This window comes from Triturus cristatus, chromosome 10 (genome assembly GCF_964204655.1).
Source record: "Triturus cristatus chromosome 10, aTriCri1.1, whole genome shotgun sequence".
Taxonomy (NCBI): Eukaryota; Metazoa; Chordata; class Amphibia; order Caudata; family Salamandridae; genus Triturus; species Triturus cristatus.
In genome coordinates this window covers 671930545-671947745 of record NC_140593.1, presented here as the reverse complement: position 1 = coordinate 671947745, position 17201 = coordinate 671930545, and the positions used below count along the sequence as shown (strand labels likewise).

At 47.3% G+C, this 17201-nt stretch overlaps 1 protein-coding gene across 2 annotated transcripts in view; it reads right to left on the bottom strand.

Moving 5' to 3' along the window:
* The window catches only part of RHOT2 (ras homolog family member T2), a 332445-nt gene that overhangs the window by 184330 nt on the left and 130914 nt on the right, over positions 1-17201 (bottom strand). For both annotated transcript variants that reach the window (XM_085628143.1, XM_085628144.1), the window contains exons 5-7: positions 15915-15968; positions 13332-13384; positions 12153-12261 (exon numbers count right to left, since the gene is read on the bottom strand). In XM_085628143.1, the coding sequence (XP_085484269.1) occupies positions 12153-12261; positions 13332-13384; positions 15915-15968 (216 nt within the window). The remainder of the gene's footprint in view (positions 1-12152; positions 12262-13331; positions 13385-15914; positions 15969-17201) is intronic.

Genomic DNA, 17201 nt, shown 5'->3' with positions numbered 1-17201 from the left:
CTAGAGGCGCCTCTGTAAGAGGAGCGACAAAATGAACTTCTGGGAGCTTGCGATTGCAAGGCTCCCATTGATTTGGCAGTGTCGGTGTCCTTTTTCATCTTTTCTAAAGATGAATCTACATTGGGTCCAAACAGGTGTTCTTGATCAAATGGTTGGTTTAATATAGTGGTTTGGACCTCCGGCTTGAAGCCAGAAATGCGTAGCCATGCGTGTCTGCGTAAAAGGACGCTGGTGTTAATAGCCCGGGATGCTATGGCTGCAGCATCGAGAGCACAACGAATGGAGGTATTTGTAATGACCTTGCCTTCCTGGATGAGATCATTAGCTTGTGTCTTGTATTGATCTGGAACGTGTTGTAGTAGGTTCTCTAGCTCGTCGTAGAGTGCCCTCTCATATCTTGCGAGCAAAGCCTGTGTGTTGGCAATCCTCCACATGTTAGCTGCTTGGGACGCTGTTCTTTTGCCCGACGCGTCCAGCAGTTTGATTCTTTATCATAAGGTAGGGCATCTCCTGGGGTTTGCGAATTGGCCCTTTTCCAGGCATTGGAGACCACTAAGGAATCTAAGGGTATTTGCCTTTTAATATAAACAGGGTCAGATGGGGCAGCTTTTTACTTTTTTTCTACCCTGGGGTTAATGACTCCGGCCCTTACGGGATCCCTAAACACTTCAGGAGCGTGTTTGAGTACCCCTTTAACATGGGGAGAATGGCACTGGACCTTTGGGATGGTTCGAAAGTGTCCATGAGGAAATCTTCCTCTATAGGGTCTGTATGTAGGTTTACCCCTATTCTGCTGCCCTGTGTATGAGTTGAGTGAACCCTATAGTGTCCTCAGAAGGGGATGGCCTAGATGGATAGTTGTCGTCCTGAGGTGTGTCTGGGACATCTGTTGTGTCATAATCCTCCCATGGATCTTTTGGGTCATCAGGAGGACTGGGTTCCCCTAAAGGGTGATCATACCCCATGTCGTCAGAGGTGTCACCATTATCTGGAGGTGACTTTGGGGGAGGAGGAGGAGAAGGAGAAGGAATCCTTAAAGGTGAAGTCGCAATGTCTCTCTTTTTCAAAGGAAGTGAAGCTGGTACAGGTTTGTCCATTTTCTGTTTCTTTGACGGGTTAAGTATGAGTTGACCTGTTTTAGGGTCTTTTTGAAGTGTTTTTTGGGTCGGATCCGGTCGAAAAAGCTCCTCCACTGACGTGTGTTCTTTCGGTGCCGACTTTTGGGGTCCGATTGTGTGTGTCAGGGGTTTTGGAGTCGTTTTGTGCTCCTTAGGCCTGGAATTGGGAATTTTCTTCAATTCCGATAGTGGTTTTGATACCGATTGTTTCTTCGGTTCCGGTGGTCTTTTCGGATCCATAGGCCTGTGCTCCGAAGGCGGAGAACCCAAGGTTTTTGGAGCCGGGTGTTTGCTCGGTCCCAAAGATTTTTTCGGAGCCGGGGCATCAGTGCCAGTGGATTTCAGCGCCGAAGGCGTCGATGCGGAGGTATACGTTGGTGCGTAGGAAGGCATTGGTTTCTTTTTCGGTGCCGGGGATGGACTTTCGGCACCGACAGCAGGCTGGCTCGATCCCAAGTGGCCTGAAGGCTTTTGTATTGGCTTCTTTGCTGAGCCCGAAGGCGGGGCGTGAGAAGTTTTGTGCCGGTGTGCACCTAGGCCCGAAGGTGAATGTGTGACCGAAGCCTTTTTGGGAAGGGGGGGTGGGGAGGGGTCGACGTCAGTACTAACAACCCGCTACCCCGGAGTGATGTCTTCGACGTCAGAGTCGTCGGCTTCGGAGGAGCTGACGGGGCTGTGTTGGATCTGCTCCTGCTCCGGTACATTGATGCCTTCCTGGAAGATGTTGTCGGGAATGGATGTCGATGATCGAGCCATTGTTCTTCGAGCTCGACGGTCCCGGATCGTCTTCTTGGAGCGGAAAGAGTCACAAGCTGGACAATCTTTGGCCTCGTGCTCGGGTGAAAGGCAGAGGTTACACACCTCATGAAGATCTGTGTGTGGAAACTTGGATCCCCATTTAGGACACTTTTTAAAGGGAGTCGTTTCCATGAGCCGAAGGCCCAATGGTGCAGGTAGGCCCAAAGTCCTGCGTCGATGACAGGATTTGAAGGTCTGGAGAGATGCGCGTCGAAGGGGAACGCGATCGAAACAATACCTAAGTAGGGGTGAGGATTTTGCGTCGAAAAGATGATTAGTAACGACACCGAACTGGAGCGTGATGAACACATCGAGCCTGATGGCGGAAAAAAACAATCCGACGATGAAGTCGATGCCCATGCGCACTATTGTCCAAAGGAGGAGCCACCTATCCCATGACTTCCAAAGACTTTCCAGGACAACAACAAAGTGCAAACATCTGGGCCCAACACCAGATGGCGATCTATGCACAGTGTGTGATCTACAGCTCATATGCCTCGAACATATAAATATATATCAGAATTAAAAGACATCTATAAGAGATCTCTTCAAGCAATAGGTATATACATGATAAGACACACACATCCAAAGATAAATGTATACAAGGATAAATATGCGTAGAAAAAACATAGAAATTCCCATGGACACACAAGTCATACAGGCAAGTGAAGTACATGCAACCCACTGAAGGTAACCCATGTCCCCTGCCAATGAGCGACGAGAAGTGGAGGAACGAAGTGGAGTTACAAAGGGTACTCCAAAAAAAAAAAAAGAGGTAATCAAGGGAGTGTAGGAAAGTGCCCCTTTTTGCATGGTTACCCCGCACTTTTTGCCTGACATCTGATGCACTTTACTTACTGTGCACTGGGTCCCTGCCAATCAGATCCCCAGGGCCTGTGTTTCTTCCCAAAACTGTACCTTTGTACCCACAATTGGCACATCTCTGGCCGCAGGTAAGCCTCTTGTGAAAGGTAGAATGGGCACCAAGGGTACAGTGACCAGGGAAGGCCTCTAAGGGCTGGAGCACCTTTTGTGCCACACTTAAGAGACCCTGCACCTTAACACCTACACACTGCCATTGCAGACTGCATGTTTTGGTGCAGAGAAAAGTAAAGAATCGGCATGGCACACATCCCTGTGTGCCATGGCTGCAACCCACTGTCTGGGGAATAGGTAAATCACCCCTCTAGCAGGATGCACTAGGTCACAGGTGAGAGTACAATGCATGAGCACTGTCTCCTATAGTGTTTAGTCCATTCTTAGACATGGTAAATGCAGTAAAGCCATAAAGAGTTTATGGCTTAGGAGTTGGTCATTACGAACTGCACAACTCCATAAATGCTTTAATGAAACCTGGGAAGTTTGGTAGCAAACCTCTCAGCACATTAAACCCACACTGATGCCAGCGTGGGGTTTAATGTAAAATGTACTTAGCGGGCATCTTAGTGATGCCCCCTGAAAAACGACAAGCCCTGGTGAGTTCCCTGAAGGGCTGCCCGCCATATGGCACCACCAGACAGGTGTCTGGACGCCTGAGTAGAGGGCCTTCACCCCTGGGTCCATAAACAAAGCCCATCCTTGGCAGAGGTTTCATGCCACCTCTCCCAGGATGGGCTGGGTCCAGGAAGGAGAAGCTTTAAAGGCATGTGGCCTTTATAAGCTGTCCTTGCCTTTTGCTGCCCCCAGCATCTGGCTCCCGCTGGTTCTGACCCTCACTTTGGGCGGGAGAAAGCCATGGTAGGAGGAGAGGTGTGCCCACCTTTGCCAACCCCACCCCTCAGCTGGAGGAGGCGAGGCATAGCACATATCTCAGTCCCCTCCTTCTTGAAGATGAGGGGAACCAGCCAATTAGAGAGAGGCTCATGCCCCCTCCCACTGGTGGATGGCATAATAGGGGGTGTACTCACCCCAAGGAAGGGATCTATTGGTCCCGACCTGCACACCCCTGTCACGCACCTAAATTTAGTATTTAGGGGCAACCCTGAACCTTGCCTTCTCATATTCGAGGAAGAAAGAAGACGGACCGAAGACCCGTGCAGACGCAGGAAGAATAGGACGCTAACTGCTACCGGCCTGCCACAACGCCGGCTCACAGTGGAACTCCACATGTCCAGCAGCCATCAGCCATCCAGAACCTGGAGGACCTGCCCTGCCTTCATCCAACAGACTGTCTTCCGTGAGCACCAGATTTGCTCAACCAAAGACTTCAACACAGAACCCAATTCAGGCGGTTCTGCACCACTCTGGCCCGACGCCATTGGCCTGAGCTCTGGTGATCCTTGACCGACCAAGAGCTTCAAACCGACGTCTGCAGTCTCAACCTGAAGGGTCCCCCCGATCAGAACTGGTAAGAAGCCCAGACGCCTAAAGACACCCCTGCACCCGACGCCCCACTGCCTTGGGTGACCCAACTGATCGAGTCAAGGCATCCCTCAAGAACCCAACTCACCTTTCCTGCCGGTAGTCGCCTTCAGGAATCCCCCTGGCCTGAGCCTGCAGCCTATTCTTCGAACCAGAGATTTCCATCGCAAATCACAGAGCTCCTGAAGTCTTCATGGCACTCTGCATCCGGCCGCCTCCATGCCGCTGGTGGTGCAGCTCCTGTGGTGATTGTTGGCTCCTGCAGTGCTGATTCCAACCCCAGGAGCTTTGCTCCCAGATCCGAGTGGCCTGCTCATAAGCAGCCCCCAACGAAGGTCCCCCTAGCTTCATTGGCTAACATTGGAACTCTACACTCTGCACCCGGCTGCGCTAGTGCAGCCGGTGGTGCAATTTGAGTGCCTAACTGGACCTTGAGGAACCTTGGTCCTAAACCCCAAAAGCCATTCTTGCAGGTCGTTTACTTTAGCACTCTTTTCCTCCATAGGAACCAATAATATGATTTTTGTCCAAAAATGTTCTAAGTGTTGAACTGACTTTTGGTATGAGAAACCAAAGTAACTTTCTCTGATCTAAAAACGGTTGTATTTACCTGTGTTTTGTAAGACCCATAGTGTGATATCTAGGCATATCACCCCAAGTGGTAAAAGTAACTTAAAAGTACTCTAAAGTAATTTATATGTGTTTTTGACTGTCTTAAAAGCAAAAACAAACCTATAACGAATTCCATTTAAATCACAATTGCATTTTCTTGTAAAGTTTTGCATTAGAAATCATATCCTACTTACTTGTGCTAGGCCAAGTGCTTCCCTTTGGGTGGCTAAAGCAGCCTGCACCACAAAGTTCTGAATAAATGGATGTCTAAGGAGACAGGAGGAATCCTCTGGGGCCGGGTGATGCCTGTGAGAAATAGAGCGATCAACAGGGAGCCCTGTCTCAGGCTTAGCCCAAGCACCCAATAGGACATCGAAAAGACAGTCACAATAAGGAAGGACAGGCTTTACATTAGACTGGTCAGGATGCAGAACACCAAGTAAAGAATCTGTTGAAAATTCACAGATGGAAGTTGAAAGTCCACTACAACCAAAACTCGATTGAGCATGTCCACCAGAGCGGATCTCGCCTCCGTAGCCAAATCAGGAGGCGACAGGAGGCTGGAGAAAATTCTAAGCCACTGGCGTAACACAAGTGAAGTAACCAGCTAGACTGCATAGGGCGTGGGACCGTGTCCGAAATGGGAGGAGGACACATCACACCTTCTGTAGTACTTCCACAACCATGGTCTTTAGAAGGAAAAACCAGAGGAAGGGAGTCCGAGACAGTTGGCTCCATCTGCGCAGCATCCGGCACCGGTTAAAGCTGAGAAGGGGACGCCTCGATGTCGGAAGGAACATCAATCGGTGTCGACTGCACCCCCATCGGATCCGGCAGACAAGAGCCCATCGTCAAAATTGGAGTCTGCAGACCAGAAAACAAAGGTGGGAGCCTCAATGGGATGTGCACTGGCGTCGGGAAGGTGTTAGAAACAGGAGGCCAACCTAAACCCTAGGGAGAAACCACCGGCGGGGACATAGGCACACCTGATGCACTCCCGTGGGGCCCAAGGGAGCTCCAGAGGAAGGAGACAACCCAAAAACAGAATAAGGAGATTGAGAATATTGTCTCAGCTAGGTCAAAGACGCACTGCACTTCAAGAGTTTGACAGGTCTGCAATTCGCAAAGTACCATAGGTTAAGTTCACTTTATACAAGTCTACAGCTAAGAGAGTGTTGGGATGAGCTTTTATTTCGAAGTTCTATGAACGTCACTATGTTCTCCTCCAACCTGTGCAAATACAATTTGATCGGGAACTGGAGACACCAGAGAACCATTGCTCTCCAGCCAATGACACTAGAGCAATAATCTATAACAATTTAAGTTTCCAAAATATGCAAGGCAACATGTGTACAAATGCTGCAGCCACCCAGGATACTAGTGGCATGTAACCACCAATTGAAACTCTGACAAAATTATCTTTGAAGTGTAGATAACATTTTTTTATTTTTAATGGCTTTATTGCATTTATGGTACAAATGACAAAATTGAATCCATCGAAAAATAAACCAATCATGAAAGAAAACAAAAAGAAACTCAACAAACCAGGTAAGTGGGCGCTAGTAGAACAACAATAAGCAGTGTCTGAGCCCCATCATGATGGACACATGACAGCAAGTGAGGTCAGTCATACAGTCAGTGCCAAACCAGGGATGAACACTGTGTTCCAGGAACAGGACCCCCTTAGCACCACCCCAGGTTACAAGCACACAGCTGCCACCGTCACACCTCAGATGCCACAGTCAGCAGCACGGCTCAGACATTCCACAAGCAAACTGGATCTAGACCACTTAGCATTATTCTGCAGAGACAGTAGGTGAGTCAACTTCAGCAGGGGTAGTAGCGGAGTATGAGACTAGTGAGGATGACTGAGAAGATGCAGGTGATAACGGTGTGGAAATCCCATTTTGGTTGTGGCATCCATTTTTGTTAGCCATATGATTCTCCTGCCTTCACTGTTGCTTGCCTTTCTATTATGCTTGAGTCACCAACTGTAGTTAACTCCTTCAGTACTGAGCCAGAGCACTGTGTAAGCTCAGAAAGGCCTGTAGCTGCTAGAATGCACCTGTCTTAGAGTGTAACTGTCAGGCTATTTCGACTAATGTAAGGAGTTCTGGTTCCCCTCCCACTTTGCTGACTAAGTAATATTTGCCTGCCCCTGTTAGTCAATAGCTATTCCTGTGTATGCCTGTACCTCCCATTTGAGTCTCCATGCTTGCTCAGCTGTAAACTGAGCATATAAACACCATGGTTTCTGTATCCTATGGACTACCTCCTACAGTGCCTGAGGGTGTTGTATCGATGTAGTCCCACTCATGAGAGATTAATAAACTTGTTATTTGATATTCCAGCTTCCGTGCCAATCTCTACTTTGTTGGTTTAAAGAACCAGTGGACAGATAAGGGTGAACCCCATCACTGGTGGGCCCCTAAAAAGGCTCATTTCCACTTCGGGCCCATGTCCCTAATTCTCCCTGGACTATCCTGTTCGTAACAAGCCACCAGTATCCTGTCCCAAGAGGGCAACAAGGGGACGCCCCCGTTTCACCTGGCTTCTGCCATAAACAGTGCTTCCCTTTCACAGTCCGTCCACTTGATTAGTTCTCTACCCCAGCCACCCAGGTCGGGCCAGAGGCAAATTTTCAATTCATTGTTATTTGCCTCCTGGCAAGTATTCAAGCTAAATCTGTGAATCAGTCTGTTTCCTTCTGAGGCACGATAGGTGTATGCAGGCCTAGTAAACAGAGCTGCGGAGAGCAATCTAATTGCCTTTCAGGGCCCTCTGTATACCCAGTGCAAGTAAAAGAATTGAATACGTTTAAACCTGGCATTCCGAGAAACCTTGGGGGTAGATGTCAGTATAGACTTACAAGTAGTCAGAGAGTGCTGGGCCTAGGTCCGTTTCCCATTGGTGCCCTAGGGGTCATAGGTCTAACTGCACTCCCCTTAACAGCGATCGGTACAGTAGAGTAATCTTAGTGGTCATCCAGAGATGAGAAAAAGAACGGAGGCAGTTATGTTCCGGGGATTCTGAGGAGCTCATCTTCGACCAGCTGCAGATCCAACCTGTTAGAGCTCTGGGTAACAGAAAATGCCCAGCAAGCATGTCATATGCCTCTCTCAGGTTTGAGCAAGAGCTCAGTTCCCCTCCAGTGAATAAATCTCCCATATTATTGAGACCCACATCAGGTCAAACCTCTAATCTGACCCAGCCTCCGGGAAGTTGCCATTACTGAGCCATCAGTAATGGGAGCTAGCAATTATCGGGGTTCTGGAGTGAGTCCTCTGGGGTGCCCTAGCCCATGCGTACCGTGCCGTGAGGATTAGAAGATTCTCCTCACGAGCTATCAAGACAGGAGTGGAGCGCATCAGAAAACAATACGACTCATGAGAGTTCTTGTGGGAATCTCCCACTCGCAAGCGCTTGTCTCGTCCCATTGCCTCGGTGTGTCCTGGGTCCCTGCCAATCAGGAGCCCAGGGCCTGTGTTCCTTCCCTAAAAACTGTACTAAAGCCTAAACCCAATTGGCATCTCTGGCCACATGTCAGCCCCTGGTAAATGGTACCCTAGGTACCCAGGGCATTGTGACCAGAGAAGACCCCTAAGTGCTGCAGCACTTATTGTGCCATCCTTAGGGGCCCTGTACCCTGACACACACACACTGCCTTTGCAAGCTGAGTGTCCTGGTGCAGAACTAAACACAGAGTCGACATGGCACACATCCCTGTGTACCATGCCCAGAACCACTGCCCTGGCATACATCAGCCACCCCTTTAGCTGGGTGCCCTATGCCAGTGGTGAGGACACAGGTGCATGATCCCTGTGCCCCTACAGTACCCAGGGCCATTCCTGTGCACTGTAAGTGCAGTGAAGCCATTAAGAGTATATGGTGCTGGGAGGTTGTCATTACGAACTCCACAGCACCATAATGGCTACACTGAAGACTGGCAAGTTTGATATCAAACTTCTCAGCACATTAAGCCCACACTGATGCCAGTGTGGGATTTAATGTAAAATGCACTACAGAGGGCATCTTGGAGATGCCCCCTGAAACCTAACCTACAATCCACGTCTTGTCTGAGAGGCTGCCTAGACTGCCACACAGCAGACATGTTGCTGGACCCCTGGGTGGAGAGACCCCGCTCTCCTGGGCCTGCAACAATGCCCATCCTGGGCGAGGTGCTAGATCTCCTCCCCCAGGATGGGCAGGGGGAAGCTTCAAAGGCATGCCGCCTTTGTGAGCTTCTCCAAGCCACTTGCTGTACTCAGCAACTGGCCCCCACCGTTTCTGACACCCACTCTGGCGGAAAGACTGGCGGGAAACCCTACGTGAGGAAAGAGAATGTGCCAGCCTGTGCCAACTCCACCCCTCAGGTGGGAGTGACGAGGTGAAGCACAACTCCGGGTTCCGGCCATCTTGAGGATGGGGAGCCCTGCCCAATCACAGCTAGGCTCCTGCCCCCCTCCTACAGGAGAGGAGCAGGATAGGGGGTGTACTCACCCCAGGACAGGGACCCATTGGTCCCTGCCCTCACTCTACCTGCAACGCCCCTAAATTTAGTATTTAGGGGCACCCTGAACCTTCCTTCCTCAGATCCCGATTAGTAAACAAGCAAGAAGATCAAGAAACCAGAAGACCCGCCGTGCAGCTGCTAACAAGAGGACGACACCAACTGACTTGGGCCCAGCCCTACCGGCCTGTTGATCCTTGAACCTGCTCCTGTGGAACTCCGGCACCTTCAGTGGTCAGCAACCTCAAAAACCCCGGAGGACCGGACCACCTTGAGACTCCCACGAGCAGTGGTTCTGCTCAAACAGCAATACCCCTGGTGCCAGCCAGGAACCGCGAATCCAGCACACTCTGCACCCGCCGAGCCCGACCTGTGCACGAGTGGACAAAGACCCCGAGGACGTCCCCCCAGCGATTCTGACCTGGAATCCAGTGTCCAAGGACCCTCCTCGACGACCCAGACGACGCCTGCAACCTCAGAACCAGGGAACCTCCAACCGCGACCAGCAAGGGGTAAGATTTTCCGATGTCAAAAGACACCCCTGCACCCGGCGCTCCACGGCCCCCTGTGCCCAACTCCTGGGTGCCTACCTATCCTCCAAGATCCCAACTTACCCCTCGAAGTGTTGGTCGCTCCTGAAGATCCTCCGTCCCCGAGCCTGCAGCCTTTGTTCACTTTCCAAGATCTCCACTGAATAACATTGAGCACCCGACGGCTCAAAAGCACCCCGCACCCAGCCGCCCGAGTGCCCCAGGCAGTGCAACCTATGTCTTAATCTACTTCCCCATTTGCCCTGAGCAAGTGACCAGGAGCCCAGCTCCCACAGCCACCAACCGAAGGCCCCCTGCCTCTAATTGGATAAAATTGGGCCTAACTACCTCTGCACCCGGTTGCCCTGTGCCGCTGAGGGTGTACCAACTGTACCTACCTGACCCTGGAAGAACCCTGAGTCTATGCCCAGAACCTTAACTCTTCCAGTTGAGTACTTACCTAAAAGCCGATAACTCACTTTTCTTCCATAGGCTAACATTGACTGGTCTCTCTTCGAAATTCTTCTAAGTGTGGAGTTTTGGAACTTTAAAATATTTATCCAAAATCAGCCGAACAACGAATTCTGATTTACTCACCTGTTATCAGGAGAGACCTCAGTGCTGTGCTGCATCTTGTAGCTTGGTACTGACCCTCAAAAGTAATTTTAACCGTACTTACCAGTAACTTGAATTTCCTTCCGTAGGATATCATTGCCTGCTTTTTGCTGAAAAAGTTTGTTGATTTTTTAAACTTACAAATATTCTTTAAAAATCGTGCCAACGATAAAAACTTAATTACTTGCCTGTTTTAGATAGATGTCCCAGTGCTGAACCTAGGAGCCCAGCACTGGATTACAAAAGTAACGAGAACATACTTTACCCGTAACCCGAATTTCCTTCCATAGGAAACCATAGACTGTTTTTCTGTGAAATTTCTTCTGTCGAATTTGCAAACTTATAAATATTCCTTAAAAATCGCCTGTATAACTTAAACGCAGTTTCTCAACTGCTTACAGGTGGTACACTAGTGCTGGATCCAGGATCCAACACTGACCTAGAAAAAGTAACCATAACCCCACTCACCTGCTAAGTGAATTTCCTTCCATAGGATACCATTGGTAATTTGATCAGAAAAAGTTTCTAAGTGTCAACTTTTAAAATAGCAAAATATTGCTTAAAAATCACAACAGTAACTAAAACTTATTTACTCACTTGTTTCCAAGAACTGTTCCAGGACTGAATATAGGATCCAGTCCTGGAGTTAGAAAAGTAATCCTGAAAGTAATCAATTGCATATAACTTAAAATTCCCATTGAGCTCAATGTATTGTTGTGTTTGAAATTGTGTTGCCTATTGCAACAAACTGTAACTATTGCATTTCAAGCCAATTGCCTCTTGCAAAGTATTTAACTAAAGCATCTCATTCTGAGAAAGTATATTTTGATACCTCTTGTTGGTTCTAAAATAAAACAACCATATATTTTTATATACAAACCATTGGCCTAGAGTTCAGTTCTTGGGTTTGTGAGACCATTTGCTGACTGAGTGTGTACAACAAATGCTTTACACTGTCCTCTGATACTGCCTTACTGCTCGACCCAGCTACCACTTTAGAGAGTAAGGTTATATCTAACTTTAGCCTCTGCCAAACCTCTGGGGACTGTGGAGTCTGTGCACACTGTACCTATTTGGGAACAGTATATACAGAGCCACTTTCTCACAGTCACATATCTGTGTTATGAATGATAACTGCTGCCTTGAGCATGTAAAGCACAACACACTTAAGATGTTGTGGCAAAACAGCACCGATCTGTTGGTGAAGACGTGGCCACTCTCACATTGAGAGTTTCTCTTGAGCTCTGATGCAGGCGTGTACTAGCTCGCCAACAGGGACAGAAGTGAAGTATGCCACTCACCAGAGCACTGCACCAAGTCACAATGCAGACTTCTCCATCAGCTTTGTTAGTCAACCCTCAGAATACCTTATGTTCCCAAAGTAGTGAGCACTTCCGAACATACAGCCACTAGGATTCACATGGTTTATTTCAACATACATACTGCACTTGCAAATACCTCACCGGACTTGCCTCAAGCCGAACTCATCAGTTTCTAAGTAGTTCAAATACATCTCAAGACCTAGTAAACATTACATTTCATGATTTAACATCATTCCAATCACAACAAAAAATGGTATGTGAAGCAGCTATGTAAGCCATGTCTCACCTCCACACAGGTCTCAATCTCAGAGAACTGGTTCATGATGGGCAAAATGGCTTCCATGGAACTCCCAGACTGCAGGTCTGACTTATTTCCCACCAGGATCACTGGAATTCTGAGGAGTATTATAAGAGGGAAGATCAATGTATTTCCAGGTATGGAAAAACAAGAATCATTAATAGCTATTCTGCAGTGGGTTAAGGAAGGGGTTCTCCCTTTACAGGAAAGCAAGCATTCATCATAAAATTGGAAATACAGAATGCACAGTGAATATATTACTATTTTTAAACATCAGAATCCACCATTGCAGTTGTGACAGTGTAGTATGTTTTTCTAGGTTTACAAGAGGGTGCCATATCATTGAAGCACCAATGTCTACTTAAGGCATTTCCTTTCCATTTCATTGTTGCTAGAAGAAAGCAGATTTTCATTCCGGGAGCAGAACTGTATGAAGCGAACAACTGTGACCTACTCGCTTATCAGTTCTCGTAATAGTGTCTGGCTTTTTCCACATCACTGTCTTTCAGATCACCTTCGAAAACGTGGAAGGAGAGCATTCACAAATGCAATGTCATACATGTAGTGGAGTCATCGGTGACTCCTCCAGGTAAGATTGTTTGCTTCCAAGAACAGTCTGATGTAGGAAACAAATCATGCTTTGCCATGGATTGTTCTCAAATTGATGAAGGAAAACCAATGGACAAACAATGTGACAATCTAACTCTTTAATTCAGCCCTGCCATCCAGTGCGTTCAATGCTCACTCTGTTGGCATTTATCCATTCAAACAAATTTTCTGTTTAGTTGCTATTAATTCTGTAGCTACTTTGAGGATAAATTTGCATGCGTTCCTCTTTACCTCTAACCCTTACAATCTGATACAGGGGTTATCACAAGAGAAGGTTGTAGCTCACAGACTTTCCTTCCTGAAGTAGGACTTCTGAATAGGAAGGAAACATACAATCTTAGGACAAGAAAAAAGTTACTGGGTCCTTAGCCTGGCTGTTGGGAATATTTTAAGACAGAGGAATTTGTATATGAACAGTATGAACTTGAACACAATGGTGCATTACCAAACTATCATCCTTAAAAACGTAACTCACAATCCTACTTACTTTGTTATTGTATCCCCTAACAAAACACTCTTTTCGTTGGGAACCAACAGCCCCCCAATTCCATCTCATACCTGGAGTCCTTCTCTGCTCCTCCATTCACCAATGGAATCCACTTTGAGCTGATCTGAAAAAGGAAGCATCATGGTGAGCCCTCTGACAGAGATAATATGGGCATGTTTGTTTAGTTGCATGTGAAGTAAAGGTATCTGGGAAGTACTGCATTTAGCAGCTGATAAAACCATACATAGGATTAGTAGCATCCTTTGTGAACACTCAGGGCCTTATTTAGATCTCGGCAGATGGAATACTCCATAACAAACGTGACAGATATCCCGTCTGCTGCATTACAATCGCCATAGGATACAATGGGATCGTAACATGGTGATCGGGATATCCGTCACATTTGTGCGGGAGTATTTCCCTCCGCCAAGATCTAAATCTGGCCCTCAGTCTTACAAAGCGGTCCAATATGTTCACATCAAGAGCACATGGTTTGATACAGTCAGGTTAACTGCATCTTAATTACTAAATGACTGCTGCACCACCTTAAGCTCTAACTCACTATCTTCACACGCTTGCAGGAGCAAGAATAAGGTGGTCAAAAATGTCATCCATTCCCAATAGGCTCGTCTGCATCAGGAAGTAACCCTGAGTGAACTGCATGCAAGTTAGAACAGTGATGTTCATAGAGGAATAGTACATTCTCCTACAGTGATCTCTCTAGTACGATGTGGCAACTTATTAGAGCAATATGACGACTGCGTCAAAGGCTGGAGCTGTTGTTCTGTAAGGAATGCAAATGACTTATTAGCGAGAGCAGGAGTGATATATAATAATGCAAAACAATTTAAGCTGTGGAATATGTGGCTGTTGTGCTCTTCAGTTCACCACAGTCAACCTGGAAACGAAACATGTTACCACTAACGTTGTTTTAAAATGCCATTATAATCGACCGGTACAAGCTGTGCCAAAAATCCTACTTATCCAATGGCAAGCCTTGTTTGAGTACACATAGTGCTTTCATTAGTTAAGATCTTAGTATTACAAGGACAGTTCAGATTAAGCCTCATCGTCAAAGACAATCCTTGCAGGACATTAAAACCATTAAGGGTTTGTGTTCCGCCTCAAAAGGCTAAGACCTTTGAGAGGTTACCCAATGATGAGAGCCAAGCCTTCTTCTCAGGTCAATCTTTGGCACTAGACTACAATAGAAACTAATAGATATCCTTATAGGTATATGGTTGGTAGAAGTAGTAGTGTGTTATGGCAGTTATAAAATGCATTTTAGCTCTGCTTTTTAATGAGACATTAGGTGCTTCTGGAGCACTTTATCCCACAATTAGCAACTAGAAGATTCTATTCTACCAATTGTTTGTCTGGGGGGGGGTATTTTTTAAACAGACAGTGTGATCAAATTTTGCGGAGTATTGTTGAGTTGCAGAACTTTTCAAACTTGATCCCCGTGTGATCCAAGTATTGAAAAATCTTACGATTTCAACCTTATCTTCAAGTTGAATAATGTCTTACAGACAACAAGACCCAAGAACAATTAAACAGCAACAACACTAGCTGAAGCTTACTTAATGTTCTTAATGTAATTTCCGAAATTCAAGCACATTATCTCTTCTTACTAAAATATCCCCCCCTCTTAATTCTAAGCAAGGTGGGCATTTAGTTTAATATCACCTTATCTGCTCTCTTCTGCCCATCTCCTTGCATGCACAATAAAACTACACAACATGTACAGCTGAATGAGCACAGGAGAAGAGGTGTTTGGTTAGACAGTGTAGATAAGCAACATGTGTATAGCAGGTACAAGTTTAGAACTCTCAGTTACATAAACACCAAATAAAATACATACAATGGATGTGCTTCATCTTCGGATCTCACACTTCAGATGGCATCCAGAGGCTAAACTGTACCTTACAGCAGGATCTAGTTCCTCTCGTGTATCACTAGGCTCTGCTGCAGCAACAAATACTTGCCGGTTTTGACACAAAGAACACATTTCACACAACCTGTATGATAAGGTCACCAACCAGTGAGAAAGGGTGAGAGGAATTTGTAATTCCTTTGACAGGTGCTTCTTCAAGGAGCAGAGAGATATCAATGCTACCTGAGAAGGGGGGGGATGCAAATCCCTCCCCATGTGGTTTTGGAATGGTGATCTAGTGGCTGGACCCATAATTTCAGAGAGCTGTCCACATGGATGTGCTTGTGAAGGAGATGCAGGACTGGCATCCCTTTAGAAGATGGCGACAGGACACGATAAGGTGCAATAGAGGTCGTTTTTGTGTAGAAAGGGACGGGCAAGGGCAAAAAGGCAGAGTTTGAAACTTTTGATTGACCATGTAAAAGCTTCAGTGTTGCATAGTCCTCACTGAGGCCAGAAACAAATAATGTGTTTCAGAGATTATAAAGTAAGCTAGTCTAAAACGAATAATTACTCATATGCAAGTTCTTGACTGTAAAACCGTAGAACATTTCACAGACCTGGACTTGGTAGATTTCAGACACTATGTAAGGTGGAAAAGCTGCACATCTGGGTGCTTTCAGTATGTCAATAGTGCAGCAACCTCAAAAAAGATTAAAGCAGTAAGGCTTGTGAAAAGGTCTCGCAGCAATGGCATGGACTTACGCAGGGATGCCCTTACCTTCTCGATTGTGGCCCCATCTGTGACATCATATACAATGCACACCACGTTAGCCTGTAACAAATTAAAAGAAATCGTCAGCATGGCAAAATGTTTTCTTCAGATGAGTTGAATGAAATGAATTAATTAATGAAATTAGATTTGTATAGCACTTAGCTACCCTGGGGCCTCGTAGCGCTTGCGGAGTGGCGAGACAAGGGAGGCGTGTGGTACTAGTGTGAGGTGCTAAACATGAGTTTTAAGACGTTTCCGGAATACCAGCAGATTGGGTTCCCCGCGGAGGGAGGGCGGGAGGGAGTTCCAGAGGTTGGAGGCATTCAGAGAGAAGGAGCGTCCCCCCTCATCTGGATCTGCGAACCTTCAAGGAGGTTGCGAGGAATGCGGAGCCGGAACGGAGACTTCTGGAAGGTTGATAGGGGGTGACCAGGGACTGAAGAATGCCTGGGGCTGCCTTCCACATAGCCCTGTGTGCCAGGCACAAGGCCTTGAAATGTATCCTGGCCCGGATGGGAAGCCATTGAAGGCTGCGCAGGGCTGGTTTCGCTGTTTGTCTCCGGGGGATCTGGAGCAAAAGGCGAGCTGCGCAATTCTGGATTACTTGCAGCTTCTGGATTGTGGCCTGAGAGGCAACAAGATACAGCGCGTTTCCGCAGTCCAGACGGGACAATACCAGAGCTTGCACCATAATCCTCCTCGCCTGGAGAGGGAGTAGGGGAAGGATCTTTCTTCACATTCTCATGAGGCCAAAACAGGTGGCGGAGAGTTTAGTGGCTTGGTAGTTAAAGCAGAGAGAGTTGTCAAGCAACACGCCTAGACTCTTGATCTGCTGTTTTGCGGTGGGCATGGGGCAAAGAACGGAAGGCCAGGTGAGTGTCGGGGTAGGAGAAGGAGATATGCCCAAAAACATCAGTTTGGTCTTAGCCCCATTTAGCTTAAGATCCAATCGGCAACCGACTCGAGCATCAGATGATCCCTCTGGGTGGTTGAGTGCCACCACCAGTTGGGTATCATCTGCGTAGGTAATGATCTTTATGCCGAAAGGAAGGACTATTTCCGCCAGTGGGGCCATATAAGTGTTAAAGAGCGTGGGGCTCAGGGAAGAGCCCTGGGGAACCCCACAGCTGAGTGGCTGCTGAGTCGATGAGGCAGAACCTTCAAAGACTTGAAAGGACCGATCCTTTAAGAAGGATTGGAACCAGGTCAGTGCCATGTTGGTCACTCCCATGTTTTCTAGGCGTTCGAGCAGGATGTTATGGTCCACAGTGTTGAAAGCGGCACTGAGGTCTA